Source organism: Crocodylus siamensis, chromosome 1, assembly GCF_052110815.1.
Source record: "Crocodylus siamensis isolate JL-2025a chromosome 1, ASM5211081v1, whole genome shotgun sequence".
In the NCBI taxonomy this organism is placed as follows: domain Eukaryota; kingdom Metazoa; phylum Chordata; order Crocodylia; family Crocodylidae; genus Crocodylus; species Crocodylus siamensis.
The window spans coordinates 137,230,888-137,250,931 of NC_143395.1; the positions used below are offsets into that span (position 1 = coordinate 137,230,888).

A 20,044-nucleotide genomic window follows, 5' to 3' on the forward strand; every position below is an offset into this window, starting at 1 on the left:
GGTTTTTCCATTTAATCAGTGGTAAAAGTAGGATGGACTTATGTTCTTTAACAATGTGATTATCAGGGAGACGGCTCACTTCAGTTGTTAAACCTGCAGTAGTAAAACTTCCTTTTGAAAAAAAAAATTGCCAATTGTTTGGAAGCAGCATCTGAAAAATGATTATTTTGAGTCAAGTGTTGTAACCTATGGTTGAGACTTGTAAATGAAGGCCTAAGTTTGATAAAATTAATTAGTGACATTTTCCTGAATATATCATTAAGATGAGCACAAACCAGTTGCGTTTTACATAAATGTGACTATCATTGGGAATCCTCTCTAAAACCCTGGTTTAATGTAATTTGAGTAATGTGACTATTTTCTTTTCTTTTTTCCACAGTATCTAGTGTCAGGCCTAAAATTAGCATACCAATACAGATTTGTAAGCACTAAGGAGGAAAAGGGCTCCTAAAGCTAGAACTGTGTTAGTATATGAACAAATTGGCAAACCAGCCATGAATAAACTTATGGTAAATTAATAGGGATTTCTAAGGATCAAAGTAATGAGGATCTGGAACTGCCTTCTGGTTAAGAAATAAATTTGGTATAAACTGATTTTATGATGGAACTCAATTCCTTTTTATGAAAGGGATTGTATGAGCTGGTTGCCTGCTGCAGCAGGGAACTTGTCTTGATAATCAAGAAGGGACTGTTTCCAGTTTTGTCTCCACTAGTGTGATGTAGTGATTCTGTCTATAATAGTGCTTTTTTCCCTACAGTTATCTGTGTGCAAGGAACTTCAATTACCGCCCAGCGACTACCAATGCAGTTCTTGTTTGACAGCTATATCTTGTCTCAGTACCTCAGGTGAAGCACCTTCTCTGCAGGTGAATAACTTAAATTAACCAATTCAGGGCTATTTTCTAATAACTTTAAATGAAAAAATAAATTATTCATTCTTTTGGAAACGTTTCATACTGTATCGTAATATAGATCAACGTTTCAAGCTTGCGAACTCTCACTGTTTGGGCTTTTCTGTAGTCATTAATATTAAAGATTCTGTATGTTTTGCTGTCTCCTGCATCAGTAAACATGATCTGGATTCCTGTAGCTATGTAGGCCCTACCGATTATCAGAAGTAAAAAGTAGCAAAAATTACTTTTATTTTTATTGGTAAGATAGACAAATATGACTCAGTCTACACATTATTATATCTGGATAAGAACTTGCTGCTTTTACATAGTCCTCCCTTTATCCTGAATGGGTGTGTGTATATTTACCAATTTTTTCTATTAATTACTTAACCTCTTCTGGGGATCCCAACAGTTTTTATTTAAAACAATGTTTTAAAGCTACATCCTGATTATAGTTAACCCATATACTCTGATTTTATTTATTTATTTTGTAATGTAATTTCAAGTCTCTGTCAGTAATGGTTGCTACCAGTGAAGGATCCATACGTTACTGGCCCAGCCTTGTGCATGCAGGTTCCTATACAGAGACATCTACAGACTTTGGAGGCTCTTTGTGCAGTTTCCTAACAGCAGTAAAGGTACGGTACAAATTCGATTCACGCTTGAAACATTTTTGAGCAGTAACTTCGAAATGCCTAACAGTAATATGGGGCATCTGTTAAAGGCCCAGAAACTTGATATTAAATAGGTACAGAAGAAACTATGTATTATTATCAAAAGTTTTACTGAAGGTGATCAAATTATCATGAATTATGAGCAGTGCTTTCTTCACAAGATTTTAAAAATGGGACAGAAGGTCAGATTGTCTTGTGTATTAATTTGTTAGACAGGATATAGTCAAAAAATTAATGGCATTTCTAATAGCATAGTATCATTTAGTTTCTGCTATAGCACTGCTGAAGTTGACTGCTTTATACCAGAGCTAAGCCTTTGTGTCGTCACTTTTTTTTACTACCACAATCTACTTTGCTCTTTGGCTTAATAATAGCACCACATTGTCTTTTATTACTAATCTGGCATCCTTTTGCAGCTCTGAATTCACTAATGCTGGATTCTTTTCCAGTATATTACAAGTTCCTCTTGACATAGTCTGTTGGATTTTTCTTTGTGCAGGTAGTTTTTATAGAACAGGGTATGTCAGTGAAAAAACATTGAATTGTTTGGCAAGATATGAGAATGCTCAAACACACAAAGAAATTGAAATTTCTTTTGTAGAGAGGTTATCTTATAAAGCTGAGCATTCAGTGTACACATAATGTTGAATAAAACATTCATTAGAGGTTGAGTACTACATAATACGTTAACAAAATGATAGGTTAAGCCTTGGAAGAAATATGTATAGCTGTTTAACAAAAATGCCAAACTTGATAGACTACGTCACTGTTTATGTAAAGCTTTATAACAGGGGCTGTCAACTGGGGGTACATGTACCCATGGAGGTACTTGGGAAGGCCCCAGGGGGTACACAGCAGCAGCACTGAGAAGAGGGGGTACTTGGGAAGCATGCTGCCGCATGCCACTGCATACCAGTGTGCTTCCCAAGTACCCCCGCTTCTGCTTCTGCTGCTGCAGTGCGCCACTGCCACTGCTTGCTGTTGCCTGCTGCCACCACCCAAGTACCACCCACACCCCCACCCATTGACCGGCCTGCTGGGGTACCCCCCCACACTCATCCAGGGGGTACAGTCCAGGAGGGGTACCCACCAGAAGGAGTACACTCCTTAAAAAAGGTTGAAAACCCTTGCTGTATAATATACATGGAATATGCATGGTCTCTTGAGGGACTGATATTTTTAACTAAGCAAAGTTTTTCCTAGTCTTTCAGAATCACCTGCATCTTAACTAATTTTCTGATAAAAGCTCTTATGGCGTGATTCTGCCAGCCTGCAGGTAAACTGGGTGGAGGTATTGTTAGCTTCCCAGTCCTGTACTTTGATTTTGACCTGGTACAGAAAATCTTTATTTCACGGTACTTGAATTGTTGCAGAAGTATGGCAGTGTGGCTTTCATATGACTAATACAGACATTTTATTTTTGTTAGGGAGGAAGTTTTATTTTATCTTCTTCAAGGGGCCAGTTAGTTCGATTAATTCCAGATAGTTCTGGGAAGATCCACCAGCATGTCCTACCTCAGGGACAAGGCATGTTTTCTGGAATTGGCCGAAGGGTTTCTTCTCTGTTCGGTATTTTATCTCCAAGCAACGATGCTGTGGTAAGTTCAGAAAATAAGTGTTTGTAATTATGCCCTTATACATAAAATTATAATTCTGTATTCTAATTACTTTCTTCAGTAAATCCTTTCCCCATTTCTTATCAGCTTGAAGTAGCAGGAAGCTGAACATCTCAAACCAACAGACCCCACTTGTGTTCAGTAAATTTCAATCTGCTGTTTAGATTTGTGCCGAAGGAAAATTTTAAAATGTCAGCATATCCTGCAGAATGAAAATTCAGAATCTTGACTTCTAGTGACAGCCTTTATATTAGTGGAGAAACTAGTGGTAATCCAAAGATTTCCTCCTGGATAACAGGACACCAAGAATTCTGGTCATCTTAGGTTTTCTGCAAGTTCCACAAAAACTGGACGGGAGATAGCCATAACAAAAATATGTCAATTTGTTTTATATTAATCCAAATAATTAGACTTTAATTTGGAATTATTTTGGTATCTAGACCTTTTCTCATGGATCAAGTAGAGTCTTGTTTGGAATAGGGTACAGAAAGGCATGTGGTATCATAACAGTAAAGCTATAACTTTTTTTGTTTTTGTTTGCTTGTTTTTTTTAATGAAGCTTTCTAGTGTTTTTTGGGACAAAGAGAGATCAAGTTTTTATACTCTGACCAATTCTAATCTGAACAAATGGGAGATTGATGATTCTGTAGAGCGTCATGTTCTCAGCTGGGATATCAGCAGGATTCTTAAAGAGCACATCACAGATGCAATTTGGGTAAGAGGCAGTAAACTTGAATAATAAAGAATGATGGTTGATATAATTGTGTAATTACAAATTAATTTTTTTAGGGTTCTGAAAGTAACTATGAGGACATTAAGGGAGGAGTCAATATTCAGTATCTGGATTTGCAGCAAAATCGGTGAGTGTATTTGCATCTAGCAGTTGATGGACCCATCTGTTATTCACACAGTTGTTAAGAACGGTCCAAATATGGAATTTTGTTTTTATATGGATTTACATTTTGGAAAAAGTTGTTACGGCAGTAAGAACACTATTAAAACTATTAACACCACACATTGTTTGTTACTTAAAAAAGTGAATAGTTGAAGTTCCTATTAAATAAAAACAGATACCTTCCTAATGATATTGGATACCTGGAAAATATTATTTATGTATTGTTTTCCTTATGTTTATGGCTTTTGAATATTGAGGTTGGGAGGGTTTGTAAGGTAAATAGTTTACCAACTTCTTCTAAGTATTGTTTTGTCAATAAATAGTGAGGGTCTGGTGATTTTGGCTGCAGCATGGCATCTTGGAGATAGTCCATGCCTCATCTACTACACTCTGATAACAGTAGAAGACAAAGGTTACCAGATGTCTGATGATGTTGTTGTGGAGGTCACCCAATATAATCCACCGTTTCAGGTATGAAATTGAGCTTCTTAAGCAGCAGAGAAAATACATTGTTTCAGAGCATTCGTTGGGGTAAATGGGAAAATCTAATTTTCCATAAAGAGAATTGGATTCCTATGGTTAAAATGGTCTTGGAAATAATGTTAAACAAACAATATTTTGTATGGGCTTTAGTGTCATCAAATGAATATTGATGATACTAAATTGTGATCAGTAAGAACTCCTACACATGAAGTTCAACCCAAAGTGTTTACATTTGAAGTACAAGTAAAAAAAAACCCTAAGCTTTGTAAAGGAGGAAGTCTAAAAAATGTGTGTTGGGATATTGAATTCAACTAGTTTGTTCCTTATGTGCTATCCATCTGTCTGCATTAAGATTTTGCTAAGGAACCCTGTAGTGAAATCCACTAGGTCTGTGCGACTAGGAAAGTATTTGATTCAGATTTGGCTGCTTCGGAGTACAGTGACTCGATTCACTATCCTGAATTGACGGTGCTGAATTCAATTCACTGTTCTGAATCAATTCAGTTGAATCGGCTACGGAAGATTTGGTGCCGATTCCGTGATTTGGATCAGCCAGGGAAACGCAGGCACAGTGGGTGGCTTTTCCAGCTATACCTGCCTCTCCTCAGGAGTGGGGGGAGCCATGGGAGAAGCCCCCATGGCTGCCCCACCTTGCCCCAGCCTAGTCCTGGCACTTTAAAAAAACCATGCTCACCGGCTCTGGCAGCAGGGATCAGGGGCTCTGGGGGCTTGTGACAGAGCCCCTCTTGCATAGCACAGGGCAGCTTTTCCCAGCCTCAGTCTCTCCCTTTGCCAGACCCCTTTCCTCCCTGCTCCCCCAACAGACTTACCAGTTGAAGGCAGCTGTCAGTTGCCTGTTTAGTCTATGGCCAAATCTCCAAATCGGCTGAATCTTTTCTGAAGCTTTTCGAAATCGATTTGGATGCTATGAATTGATTCAGACCTTTTACTTTGGTCTCCCGATTTGCTTCGGAGATTCAGTCCTTGAATCGGGCCATATCTCCTCCAAATTGAATTGGCTACCAAAACTTTGCATAGCCCTAAAATCCACTTTGAGTAGATGGGAAGGGAGTGCATACTTATGGAGACCTGCACTCTGTTTCTGTCTCCCTTCTGGCCACCTGAGACACTTACCTTCTCTGAACCATCTGAATTGTCCCATCTGGTCTTGGAGTTTTTAACTTAACTGGCCTTATATGGCTGGCACTTTTTCTGCAGGCCAATTTTTAGATAGGATTGTAAAATGGGAGGACAGTACAAAGCTGTTGGAATAATTGGTTGATTGGTTGTCTTCTACCTTTTCTTGTGAAAATATTAAGTTTCAATAGATGCCTAAAACAGATATTGAATATTCAGGGCAAATTGTAAATAAAATTTTTGCCCCCACTGATACACAAATGATACACATGTTCAGAGTAAGAAAAAAGGAATTTTTAAGCTATCTACATAGAAAATGTAATTTGATTTCTTATGGCATTATTCATCTGGGGGATTTTCAGTCTGAAGAACTGATGTGCTGTTTGGTGGTCCCAGACTACTTAAGCCACGCTGCCTACATGTATACTGAAGATGAAGTCTTTGCTTGCTCAACTGGAACTGGAAGAATTTCTTTTCCACATGAAAAAATCCTATTCAGTGCACCAGGTAATATTTTAATTGGAAGCCAGTATTGTATGTACTCAATAAATAAATGTTATTGACAGAACTTTGCTGTTTGTTTCCACATCTGTGTTTAGATTCAACTGTGTGTTTTGGTATTTAGTTTCTTCATTTGTTCCAGTTTCCTCAAAATTAAAGATTGAGACCAGCATGATCAAAAAAAATGAAAAAAGGTTAAGGGGTCCAGAAATCCTGAGTTCTAATCTCAGTTTTTGCCACTGATCTTTTTTTTTATGACCATCACCTACTTACTTTTATTATTTTGCAGTTTCCCCATCTGTAGAACTAACTAGCAGACATTGTAGGGATAAAGCTTAACTTGCAGGTATATTAAAAGGAGTAATTTTTGTCAGCAATCATGTATATGCAGGCATCTCTTCTTGTTTGGTCCATAAAAAATAAGGGATTTGACTAAAAGTGGGATTGCAACTAATTTGACAGGAGAAAGCCTAAACATGGAAATTAGAGCGTATATTGTAATAGTCCTATAATACCTATCTAATAAGACCAGGATAATAAATGCAACATCATATGATTATTAAATGTTTTGTTTTATCTCTCCTTAGGAGATAGCATTTTAGGAGCAGGCTCCTGTACTGGACTCCCCATCTTTTTCACTAGAAAAAGTGGGCTTGTGACTATCTTTTCTAGGGAAAATGCTTCCATGCTTCCTGAAGACCTTGAGGATTCCCTGTCATCTTCTGTAGCAGGGCCAAACAATGAGGTATTTAGTCTGAAAATTCAAAGTCTCTTAAGGCAAAATAGAAAATTTGTCATTAATGTGTGTATGTGTGCAATTAATATATTGTATGTATATTATATAGTATATTAATTATATAATATCTTAAGTGTGTGTGTACACACACAGACACACACACACAGAGTATAATCTCAAATCTGGCATGCTCAGGACTGCGCACTTACCAGAAATGTGAAAATTCAAGATATTTGAAACTGCAGGGGCAGGAGGCTAGAGCCAGGTGGCTGGTCCTGGAGTGGTGGATGGCAGCGGCAGCCCCTGCGTGCAAGCTTCCTCTTCTGCTGCTCTGGAACTGGCCACTACTACTCCCTGATGAAGTACACTTTTTTAAAAAGTGCCAGATTTTCAATATTCCGGATTTTTTATATCCATACTTGTGAGGTTATACTCTGTGTGTAAATACAATTTATTTTTTATATATATAATTTTTTTAATCGTCATCTGGCTCCACTCATTTTAACAGCATGCTCTTTCTAGGATGTGGGTTCTCTTCCTAGCTCTTGCACTGTCCTGCTCAGTGATGTTGCCCTTTTGAATATGCCTGTATGGAACAAGACAGCTCTCCGTATATAGCAGGAGTCAGTGATTAATGACTCATGGGCCAAATCCAACCTATAGATGTGGGACCTTCAGCTGCAGGAGCTTTCTCCCAGCCACCACAGGGAGAAGCAGCAGACGCCTGATCCTAGCACCTGCCAACCCATCCACTTCTGACCTGAGCTGGGTCATTTTGGCTTGCAAGCCAAAAAGATTGTCAAATGCTAATATAGTAATATTTGAGCTAGTTCCGCATGTACTGGTTGATGATAGCCACATCAGTGTGGCATTGTGCCTGGTCTCACTAGCTGTGTTGGCAATCAAGATTTTTGAGACTAGAATGTGCCACACAAATGTGGCTGTTGTGCACCAAGTTCCAGAGTCAAGCTGGCTTTGATATCTGCATGGTCCTGGCTTGTTAACTTCCACTGTCTTCATGGGACTGCATTTTTTGATGTCAGCATACTGCTTTTGTGTTTGGCCCACTCATCTGGAAAATGGGAATAATGATTTTGACCTTATTTGTGAAGTCTTTGAGATTCATGGATGAAAAATGCCATATAATAGTGGTGTACTTTATTATACACTTTTATCATAACAAACTCCTGTCTAGAGAGAGGCCATTTTTAGTATCTATATTTGACGTACACAGTGTATATTTCTAAGATCCTATATACTATCAGTATCAAAACAAAAATTCATACAGTAAGTTTAGAATTTTTGTCCGAAACACATTTAGAGAGAAAACAGAGATTGCACAAGAGTTGAATCAATTCCTTTGAAGGCTAATGCTGAAAGGATTGGTTCTTATTATGTTTACTTCATTCTGTCTGATTATTTGCTGCTAGCACTTAGAGGGTGAGTTGTGTCCGTCTTTGGTTAGATCAATTTATACTTCTGTGAACAGAACCAATTATTTTTGTCTCCTGTCTTTTTGTGGGTAGAGCATGCCATAAGAGTGAAGTCTTTGTTGCTTCGAAATTCTGTTGACACTCTTGCCTCCCAGTGCTAAACTCTACCCTATCTCATGTTGACAAATTTTACACAAAAATGAAGCTTAGAATAGGTTTCAGGGCAAACTAAGTAAACTGTTAATTTCCAAACTGCATTGAAGTCAAAGCATTGTTTCTTTTATGGTAATGTATTGTTTGTGCTTTTTTTATGTTTACTTTAAAAGACATAGCCATTTAGTGGTTGGCATTTCTATTGGAATCTTAATTCCTAAATTATTACTTTAGAGAGATTTATTGTAATTTCACAATGAGTTTCTTCTTTTGTCTGTTTGTCCCTCAGTGGAAATTTTTACTTTTATGTTTCAGAGTCCTGCATTTGATACAACTGCAAGAACAGAAATCATAGCACAAGAGGATAAGACTAAGTTACTGAAAGCTGCTTTTCTGCAATACTGCAGGTACAAAACACATGTAAGAGGTCACCCTCTAACTCAGTCTAGATCTACCTTTTCTAGGAGGCATGCCACAAATTAAGCCTTCTGCCCTTCCAAAGTGCCACTCTGATCCTCCTCCCTTGCCTGATTCATCCCCGTGCTCCCTGCTTAATCTATGGTTCTGCTTTTTGCTCCATGCCCTACCTGTCACTAGGCTGCCTGCTTCCACCATGATCTTCTGTGTGCCACACACACAGGCTGCCTCTGCCATTTGTGGCACCTGTACTGCAGGTTGGTCACCCGTGGTCAAGCTATAAGTAGAGAACAAGTTTGTTTTTCATTAAGGGATTCTGTCATTAAAAATGGAATTGATTTAAATGTGCTAGGTCTGTCTCTTCTTCTAAGAGTGCCATAAGTATACATAGCACTTCTTGAAACAATGCCTGCCTTGATAAGTGTGTCATCTAAATTTAAGACAAAAACCGTCGGAGATAAAAGAAAAAGTGGTGTGAACCAAACATGAAGGTAGCAAAGTAGATTTGCTTGGTAATCAGTGCAAATGTACTTAGAGCTGTAGATTTAAGGTTGTGTTTAAATGAGTTTAAACAAGTATGCATATGTGTAAAAAATAGTCTCTTAGAATTTATATAGAAAAAGGGCTTAGGGAAAATTACATTTTAATTTTGCAAGCTTCAATAAACTAACACTGGAAACTAACATTAGAAACATTCTATATGTGAATCAGATTAATCTTTCTGGATCAGAAAGTTTGATTTGTTTACATTTTTAAAGTAGTAAATTAAAATTGTGCCATTTATGGTTAATAGATTGCTTTTCATTGCAGCATTTCAAACAGATTTTTATCCTAGATAGCATATATGTTCTTGTGCTGCTTGATGTTTCCCCAGCTGACCAGAGAATTGATCAAAGGACTGTACAGAGTCCTACAACAACTGCCTATCTCTGCTGCTCTTACAAAACTAACAACAGGATAAAAAGCAATTATGCAAGTCATCTGCGTGTAATCTAGTCAGGACTCTATATTGAATAGTAGGTTTCAAACTAAAAGGAACATTCAGCTCATACTTTTCCCCCATTAACATGAGAATTTATGTGCTGAATGCTACTTCTAGTTTGTCTGCTAGAGAAGCCTTCAACGCACACTGCTAAACCTGAAGGTTTTTAAGCAGAAGTGACTGTATCCGTCTGCCGCTTCCTGCTTGGCCAGGGAGGGTAGTATGAAGTGTTTCAAATAATTAAATGAAAGACGGGCAGGTATAATGGTGGATACCAACAGAATTTCACAAAAAAGTTTATAAAAACTTTTTAAACTTTTTTTTCTCTACTTTATGATTTCATTTAGTTCACATCCTGCATTCATTGTTTCTTTCAGAAAAGACATAATCAATGCCCAAAGCATGGTAGTTGAGCTTTTCCCACCCAATGCAGACCGGGATCGTGATGCTGAACTGGATAGAGCAGTGACTCAAATCAGTGTGGACTTGGTAGATGACTACCCTGCTTCTGACCCAAGATGGGCTGAATCTGTACCTGAAGGTGAGGATAAATTTTATTTGGGGTTTTGTGTAGTGAAGTCCAAGATAAAGCAGATCATCTTGACATCTGTAAGAACTACTTCACAGTCAGGGCGGCTAGGATCTGCAACCAACTTCCAAGGGAAGTGGTGCTGGCTCCTACCTTGGGGGTCTTTAAGAGGAGGCTTGATGCCTGCCTAGCTGGGATCATTTGAGCCCAGTTTTCTCCTGCGCAGGCAGGGGGTCGGACTTGAAGATCTACAAGGTCCCTTCCGACCCGACTTCTGTGATTCTGTGATCTTTACTTCATGGAGTGCAGGCCTATGTGTTGCTTACATCTACGTAATTTGGCTGAAAGTTGTTTGATAGATCTTTCTCTACTAGTTATCCTCTTGATTCCCCTTCCTCGTCCCTGCCTACATAATCACCAGCACCCACACACTACTTATTCACTGCCTTCTACTCTCTTCACTTTCACCCCTACTTTCTGAAGTAGAATTTCAAGGGAATTAAAAAAATTTTCCATTGAGTACTTTGTATTTTACCTGGCAGTCTCTACCCTGACTAGTTTCTTCATCTCTTTTTAGTGCTGCTGTTTATCTTTGTATTGTTATCCTAGCTGTTTTGGAAGAAGGAGCTTTATACAAAGGTCTTGCCTTCTCAGTTCTTACTAGAGGAATTTGGGTAACTTTCTGAACCAAATCATACTTTCTCAGAAACTACCAGTCATTTCAAAGGAATTCAGAGTCCTCCCTAGACCTCTAAGCCCAGTGCTGAACAGGGACATGAATGGAAGTTTTATAGGTAGCATATATGAATAAATTATCTAGTTTTAGGCTCTTTTCTGTCTGGTAGCCTGTTAGCCACTATGAAATCCCTAATACAAATATTTATAATGTATTCTGAATCTTCATTCATTTTATCGTGAAGTGTATTCTGCAATACTTTTCTGTTAGTGCAAAGACTGATTGATAGATTAAAAGTATATTAAAATAATAAGAAAAACTTTAAAAGTAGAAGTACTAACTTGTCCATGTCACCAAAAAGAGAAACTGCAAATACAGCTGTTCTGGAGATTCACATCTTGGTAGTCTATTATCGAGTGCAGTCAGAAGTTGTGACAGTTATGAGGAAGTATGTAGGCGTATGGTAGAGCCCCAGTGGTTTGTCAAACACAGAGATATTCCTGAGAACCTCTACTGCATTCACTGATTCCATAGAGGTCCTGACTCCTTTGTGTAGAAAGGTTATCAAGCCCCTGAGTCTCAAGCCAATGCAACAGAAGTGAGGATGTACAAATGTGTAAGACTTAAAACAGCATTACATAGCCACCTCTGGGGCCAGATTTCTCCTTCAGGGGAAGGACCAATTTCTTTCTACTTTACTAAGCCAGGATATTCATAATGTTTGTAATTTGTACAGTATGATGGAGGTAGATTAGGTTTTAATAAGTGTGTTAAACACGTTTCTAATAAATACTCATCTTCACTGCAAGTTCACTATGGTAAAAAGTGAAAAGATTTTAAAAGTTCCAAACTTCGTAAGGAACTCATAAGCCACAAAATATTATCTTTCTTTTAAAAGTATTAGTTATGTTATGGCAGTGTTCAAAGGTCACAATAAAAGTAAGGGCTCCATTGTGTTAGGTACTTTACAGATTAATGGGAAGATTCTGTTGTAAAGAGTTTTTTTGGGTTAAAAAGACGGTGATCAGGAGGCTGGCAGATATTTTAATTCTGTATTTTTTCATGGGTTTTTTTGTTTGTATTAAAAATAGCTTCTTTTTTTTCACTCTTAAGACTCAATCAAAATAGTCTGAAGTGTCCAAAAAAGTTATGTCCTATGTATTGGTTTGGATGATACCTAATAAGCTATTTGTCAAAGGGATGTTCTTGTTTGTAATAATTGGAGAGAGAGAGAAGCTGCAAAACCTTAAGATTTAAAATTCAGAACAAGATCTTTAAAAGAGCTCTTAACCTGTACCCTTTCAGAAGCAGCTGGTTTCAGCAACACATCTCTTATTCTCCTTCATCAGCTGGAGGATAAAACAAAAGCCCATTCCTTCTTCATTGACTTCCTTCATCAGGTAAAGTCTTAGAATGCTATTGACACAAATATTGCTGTTATGTCTAACTTTTTTGAACATTCTATAAAATGTTTTCTCTCCCTCCCTCCCTCCAAGGTTGGCTTATTTGAACAGCTGGGGAGTTTTCCAGTGAGAGGAAAGCCAGCAGCAACTCGACGCTTGCTCTGTGAACATGCAGAAAAGTTAGCAGCAGCCATTGTTCTCAAGAACCATCACTCCAGGCTGCCAGATCTTGTGAATGCTGCCATATTGATTGCTCTAAATAAAAGAGATTGTGACATTCCGCAGAGTCTTACTCCTGCTGATGTTTTCTTCAGAGAGGTAAGACAAAGTACACTTAATTAACTGGGACCTTTTTTTTTCCTCATAAATCCCTGGATTGTAAAGATTTTTTCTCTTTCAGAAATAAATTTTAACCTTCCACGTTTCCTCTCTTAAGGGAAGATTTTTATGATGTTTTTTTCCTAATTTTGCAACTAAAATGTAAATTTTTGACTGACATCATATAGTTAAATTAGAATTATAATCTTGAACAGATCAGCTGCAGAAAGGTAGAAAAGACCAGCATATTTTCCTACTTACCAGACAATTGTTTGCTGGGATTATCATGTTAATGGGTGAGCTGAAGGACATTAATGATTTCTTGGTGATCAAAACAGACTAAATATGTTCCTCTGCCACTTGTATTTTGATCTGAATCAAAACCCGGGATGGCTGGGACTCCTCATGTAAGGCATTTATTTGTAGTCCAGGTGATCAGTTACAGTTGTAAAGTAAACATTTTGGATTATTAGTTTCAATTTAAGGCAGACATTCTGACTGTAAACGGAAGTCTCATCTGAAGTGGTTTTTATTGTCCCAGCTTTTGACTCGCATGCAGACAGCAGCTGCAAAACCCATTACGTGTGTAGCCCTTCCAAGCTGCCTTGTTCCTCTGCCAGTAGGTGGCCAAAGAGAATGCACAGCCTGACAGGATTGTTCCTGGAATGAACAGAAATTAAGTCTGCATATACATATTCAAATAGCCTAGGAGAATTCTCCCATGTTTGTTTTCCTGGTAGAAAAGCTTACCCAGAGCCATATGTACAGAGATTTGAATGCCAAGTCCCTAAAGAGTGGAAAGGTTGCAATGCTGACACTGTGCAGCCAAGGGCAAATGTTTCAGCTTGCTCTGTAAGGCCCCTTAGTTTGCTTGGCAGCAGATGACAGTAGTGCATAGGGCAGCCCTGATGGGCAGACCCTGATTGCCAGTGGTCAGCTTGTGTTTCCCTGCAGCACAATGTGGGAAAATGAGAAGGGGTGTATGTTCTGCTCTCTGCTGGAGCAGTGGAGCAAGCAACATGCTGCCTCCCTTGGGAGGTGGGGGATGCTGGAGAACTGAAATCTTTTCTGAGAAAAGCTACAGCATATTACAGACATTAGCTCTGCCCTGGGAGTGACTTGAAGGCTGGTTGTTACCAGGTTACTTTTCTCCTGGAGTGGTCATATTTACTCTGAGAGAAAAAGCCTGAATATTCTTAGATTGGTAGTTTCTCCTGGGATAGCAGCGACTCTCCCAGGAGAAACGGAATGCCTATATGAAGCCTAAGCGAGATGAGCCGTAACTTATCTTAGAAGAGGACAGAGGAGGGTGTGGGGGGCAGGAGGGGATGGCTGTTAACACATTTTATCTAACATGCTTGTATACAGCATAGGTACTTGAAACATGACAATATGTAGGAGCCTCTGTAGGATCCCAGCACAAAAGGCTTTCTTTTAGGTGAAATACAACATCTGTTTACAGCCTCAGTTGTGGTACATTTCAGTTGCAAAGTTCAGTGTCATTTTGCACTGATCTTTCATCATATTAGTGTACAGGAAAAAACTAAAGATAAATTATATACAGAGTATGAAGAGCTAGTGACTGACGCACCTACGGAGGTCAGTATAACATTATCAGGAGGGAGGAGGTACCTGAATATAACAGTGGTCTGCATAATCCAGTATTGCCTCTCTGATGGAGTTCACTACCAGAAGTTTTAGAAGAAGGTTGAAGAAGCCCAGCAGTTGAACAGTCCTGAAGTCAACAGTACGTAGAGTTAGATTAGTGTATGTCCACATGTGAGATTGTGTTTTTCTTCTGAAAAAATTGTCTGAAATTATGGATAATGAAAATAACCAGTTTAAATGTTTTGTATATTCTATGCTAGTGGGCTATTAATTAAGACTGTAATAATATTTTCATGTGGCTGCTATTTGTTGATTGATAGATTTGTGCTTAGTGCAGGTGTTTTTTTTCTTTTAGGTATCCCAGATAAACACAATCTTTGAATGCTTACTAGAACAGGAAGAACAAATCTTGAAGGCTACACCAGTTGAATCAGTTGAGTGGGCCCAGATAGTTGTCAACGTGAACAGCATAATAAAGGTATCATATCTGTATTAAATAAAATATTGGGCTTAGTAGGTGGGAAACCAGATGAGTTCAGCAAACTGAGGTCAGCAACAGGAAGATAAGGGAAAATGTGGGTCCCTTACTGAATGGTGGAGACAACTTAGTGACAGGCGATGTGGAAAAGGCTGAACTACTTGATGCCTTTTTTACCTCAGTCTTCACAGGCAAGGTCAGCTCCCAGACTACTGCACCTGGCTGCAGTTTGGGGAGAAGGTGAGCAGCCAACAGTGGTGTAAGAACAGGTTAGGGACTCTTTAGAAAAGAAGTACATGTACAAGTCTGTGGGCCTGGGTGCAATGCAAGTAAGAGTGCTGAGGGAGTTGGCAGCTATGATTGCAGAGCCGCTGGCCATTATCTCTGAAAACTTACGGCAATTGGAAGAGGTCCTGGACAACTGGAAAAGGACAAATATAGTACAAAGGGAAGAAGGAGGGTCCAGAGAACTGCAGTCCAGTCAGCCTCATCTTAGTTCCTAGAAAAATCATGGAGCAGGTCCTCAAGGAATCCATTTCTAAACACTTGGAGTAGGAGGTGATTAGGAACAGTCAACATGGATTCACCAAGGGTGAGTTATGCCTGACCAAGCTAGATGACTGGCTCTGTGAATGCAGGGACAGTGTTGGATGTTGATATACCTTGACTTAAGCAAGGCTTTTGATATGGTCTCCCACAACATTCATGCAAGCAAGCAAGGAAAGGAAGTCTGGTTTAGGATGAATGGACTATACAGTGGATAGAAAACTGATTGGATCATTGGGTTCAAAAGGTAGTAATCAATGGCTTGATGTCTAGTTAGCAGCCAGGATCAAGTGGAGTGCCCTAGGGGTCAGTTCTGGGGCCAGTTTTGTTCAGTATCTTCATCAGCAATCTAAAAGATGGAATGGAGTGTACCCTAAGTAAGTTTGTGTATAGTACCAAGTTGCAGGGAGTAGTAGACACACTAGAGGGTAGGGCTAGGATTCAGAGAGACCTAGACAAATTGAAGGATTGGACCAAAAGAAATCTCATGAAGTTCAATAAGGACAAATGCAAAGTCCTGCACTTAGGATGGAACAATCCCATGCACCGGTGCAGGCTTGGGACTGACTGGCTAAGCAGCAACTCCTGCAAAAAATGACCTAGGGGGACAATAAGTTGAATAAGCTAATAGCATACCCTCATTGTGAAGAAGGCTATTGGCATACTGGGCTGCATGAGTAGGACCGTTGCTAGCAGATCAAGGGAAGTGACTATTTGTCTCTATTCGGTACTGATGAGGCCACATCTGGAGTACCATGGCTGGTTTTGGGCTCCCCACTATAAAAAGGATGTGGACAAATTGCAGAGAGTCCAGCAGAGGGCATCAAAAATGGTGAGGGGGCTGGAGCATATGACTTCTAAGAGGCTGAGGGAACTGGGCTTATTTAGTCTGGAGAAGAGAGGACTGAGGGGATTTAATAACAGCCTTCCACTACATGAAGGGTGGTCAGAAAGAGGATAGAGTTAGACTGTTCTCAGTGGTGACAAATGACAGAACAAGGAGCAATGGTCTCGGGTTGCAGCAAGGGAAATTTAGGCTGCATATTAAGAAGAACTTTCTCACTAGGCAATTAGTAAAGCATTAGAACAGGTTCCCCAGAGAGGTGGTGAAAACTCCATCCTTGGAAGTTTTTAAGACCTGGCTAGACAAAGGCTTGGCTGGGATGATAAGTTTAGGATGGTCCTGCTTTGAGCAGGATGTTGGACTAGATGACCTCCTGAGGTCCCTTCCAACCCTAATTTTCTAGGATACTAAGTCTATTAGTAACTGGAAAGTTGACAAGAATACAGAATTGTTTCATGAAGAACGCAGAAGTGAGAGAACCCCATAATGTCTAAATGTTAATTTTTTCAGGGTTAACTCACCTCAGTGCTAAGAAAGAACCTTTAAGCTGTACATTAAGGTGTAGTAGTTAAGAAAGCCAAACAAAGTCCTATAAATAGGACTGCTTTAGCAGTGCTTTTCGCTTCAGCTGTGCCAAATATTGGAAAGCTGAGTTCCATGCCTTGGGTTCAGCCAAGAAATGTCATAGCTCTTAATTGTTAATTGAGTACAGCTGCTACTAAAATAACTGGACAGTTTCATGTACTTATAACAAGAATATTTTGCATTTCCTCCAAGACCCAGATGTGTTAGTGGCTTTGAACTCCATTGGATATATGGTTGGCTGTGGCTTTATTTGGTAATCAGTTCTCAGAGACGCGCTAAGTAGTTTCTTCTTTTGCCTAGTAATTAATATGAAACAATACACAGATTTGAGCAAGAATCAGGTGCCTTTTCATTCTTTTAGAATCCAAACACAGCAAGGTTTGTAAACTACAGGGAAAAATGCAACGATCACCTGATGCCTTTTGTGCTCTGTATGCCTTATGTAGTAGTTAATAATCTCTCTTCTCTTGAGGGATAATATGTTTTGTGAACTTGACCTTGTGGCAAAACAGGGAAAACACCCAAAACAGCTTTGTTTATTTTTTGATCCAGCCCATGCTATTGTAATATCAGTATCAGGCCTTGACTGCTTTGCATGGAGTTATTCGTAGAAACATAGAACTGGAAGGGACCTGTCAGATCATCAAGTCCAGTCCCTTGCCATAAGCAGGAAGTTATTGGGCTCAGATGAACTTGACAGGGTGCCTGTTCAGTCTCATCTTGAACACCTCCAAGGAGGGTGACTGCACCACCCCTGCTGGGAGTGTGTTCCAGATTCTAGTGACCCTTATAGAGAAGAATGTTTCTTTGTTTCCAACCTGAATTTACCCTATATTAGTTTATGCCCATTGGTCATCATTCTTGCAGTGCCCTCCTGAATAGTTACTGTCCTATTACTCCTGATGTACTTGTAGGTAGCTATCAAGTCACCCTTCAGCCTTCTCTTAGGCTGAACAAGCACAGTTCCCAGAATCTCTCCTCATAGGTCCTACCTTCCATGCCCTTAACCAAACAGGTGGCCCTTCTTTGTACACTCTTGAACTTATCCACATCCTTTCTGAAGTGCGGTGCCCAGAATTGGGCACAGTGCTCCAGCTGAGTACTCACCAATGCTGAATAGAGAGGGAGGAGTACCTCTCTGGATCCGCTGGCCACACAGCAGCTGATGCATGCCAGAGTTTTATTTGCCCTTTTGGCAGCCTCGTCACACTGGCTCATATTCATCTTCCAGTTGACTGTGACCCCAGGTCTCGTTCAGATGCTGTGCCAGCCATTGGCCCACCACCCATTGCATATTTGTAGTGGGAGTTCTTCCTACTCAGGTGAAGGACCTTGCACTTCTTGTTAAACCTCATCTGATTTCATTCCATCCATAAGTCCAGTCTGTCAAAGTCATCCTGGATATTTGCCCTATCCTCTGGTGTGCCCGCATTTCCCCACAGCTTGGTATCATCGGCGAACTTAATCATTGTGCTTTCTGCCCCCTCATGCAAGTTAATGAATATATTGAATAGCATGGGCCCAAGTACTGATCCCTAGGAAACACTACTGGAGATGGCTCTCCAGGATGAGGTCCTCCTATCAATCACCACTTTCTGGGAGCAGCTTCTAAGCCACTTATCAAGCCCAGTACACTCCAGTTTGTTAGAATCCAGTGGGAAACCAAATCAAAGGCTTTAGTGAAGTCTAAGTAGATGACGTCAACCTCGTATCCCTTGTCCAGATGGCTAGTTACCTAGTTGTAGAAGGACACAAGTTTTCTCAGGCATTATCTACCCTCAACAAAGCTATGCTGGTTGTTGTTTAGCACGCCATCCGTCACCAGATTGTATTTGATGGCCTCCTTAACCAACTTTTCAAATATTTTTACCCAGGACCGGAGTCAGACTGACCAGTCTGTAGTTTGCGGGGTCACCCCTCTTCCCTTTCTTAAAGATGGGCACCACATTGGCCCTCTTCCACTCCCAAGTTCCACGACTCTTCAAACAGCTTGGCCAGGACTCTTGGGTGCAGGTCCTCAGGCCCAGCAGAAAATGTCCAAGTGTTGTAGAAGATCCGTCACTTGTTCTGGGCTGATTTCATGTAGGCTGTTACCTTCCCCCTGTTCTGTGGGCCTCTGGTCAGGGAATATCACCCTCTGTTTGATATTATCAAACAGTTTTAATATCAGTTTGTTTGATATTCTCATTTTCCCTCTCTGTTCTTGGAAACTTTATGCTGGATAAATCTTTTTTAACATTTTCTAACTGGCATGGGTATATAGCAGATATATAGAAGCAAATTCTTAGGTACAAAAGGCTGGTCCAATTTTGGAAGCATGTGATGACTTTTCTGAGTCCGTCTTTAAAAGAATTGGGCAAGTAGTGGGATGGCAAAGAAATTATTGATAGCAAGTGAGCATAGAAAGCTTAGTCCTGCAGCACTTGCACATTTATGCACCTTGCTAGGCCCGAGTGTTCGCTCCTGCCTCCAGATTAGGTTGTGCACAGAAGTGAGGATGGGGAAAAAAATAAAACTCAGAGAAATTCTTGAAGAATTACTTTGTCACTTAAGCAGTTTCTAAAATTGACAAGATTTTAAGGTGTGTTCCTTTAACATTACGCAGGATATGCTACACGCTGCCAGCCAGTATCGCCATTCTCAAGCCTCTGTATATAAAACGGGAGCACTCCCAGAAGGAGAACCTGAATATGTTCCATGGACAGGTGAGAATACAAAAATAGTAATGTTCATGTGTTTCAGAGTACTTGACCATTATCCTCTAAAGTCTTTGTTTTAGTTCTAACTGCAAATATTACACTGAACGATGCTTACAAAGTTATATTAGCATAAATAGTAGTTTGTTGCTGCTTTAGTTTGTTGAGGAAGATTTGATTTCTGCACTACCGATGATAGTTCTTTAAACCTCTTACAATGGAGACTGAGAATCTGGCTACAAAACAAGTTGTAAAAGTTGGGAGGAAGAACTAGTTTTGGTATGAATAAGTCAGGCTTGTAGTTGAAAAAGGTTTGGTTTTCTGTGTGTAACTTACATGTAAAATTTGGTTGTCTTCATGCAACTATATGCAATGACACAAAATGTTACTCTTAAAATAAGTATGTGAACCTCTGCCACTGAGTAAAACTGACAGTCTTCT

The 20,044-nt window shown here is 39.6% G+C and overlaps 1 protein-coding gene across 1 annotated transcript in view; it reads left to right on the forward strand.

Annotated features, from left to right (window-relative positions):
- NUP133 (nucleoporin 133) overlaps positions 1-20,044 on the forward strand; it is a 55,387-nt gene that overhangs the window by 13,012 nt on the left and 22,331 nt on the right. The window contains exons 4-17 of the mRNA XM_090043902.1: positions 759-866; positions 1,400-1,531; positions 2,995-3,165; positions 3,743-3,898; positions 3,973-4,043; positions 4,402-4,549; positions 6,061-6,205; positions 6,787-6,944; positions 8,837-8,928; positions 10,298-10,461; positions 12,431-12,525; positions 12,622-12,846; positions 14,810-14,932; positions 19,513-19,612. Of these exons, the coding sequence (XP_089900028.1) occupies positions 759-866; positions 1,400-1,531; positions 2,995-3,165; positions 3,743-3,898; positions 3,973-4,043; positions 4,402-4,549; positions 6,061-6,205; positions 6,787-6,944; positions 8,837-8,928; positions 10,298-10,461; positions 12,431-12,525; positions 12,622-12,846; positions 14,810-14,932; positions 19,513-19,612 (1,888 nt within the window). The remainder of the gene's footprint in view (positions 1-758; positions 867-1,399; positions 1,532-2,994; positions 3,166-3,742; positions 3,899-3,972; positions 4,044-4,401; positions 4,550-6,060; positions 6,206-6,786; positions 6,945-8,836; positions 8,929-10,297; positions 10,462-12,430; positions 12,526-12,621; positions 12,847-14,809; positions 14,933-19,512; positions 19,613-20,044) is intronic.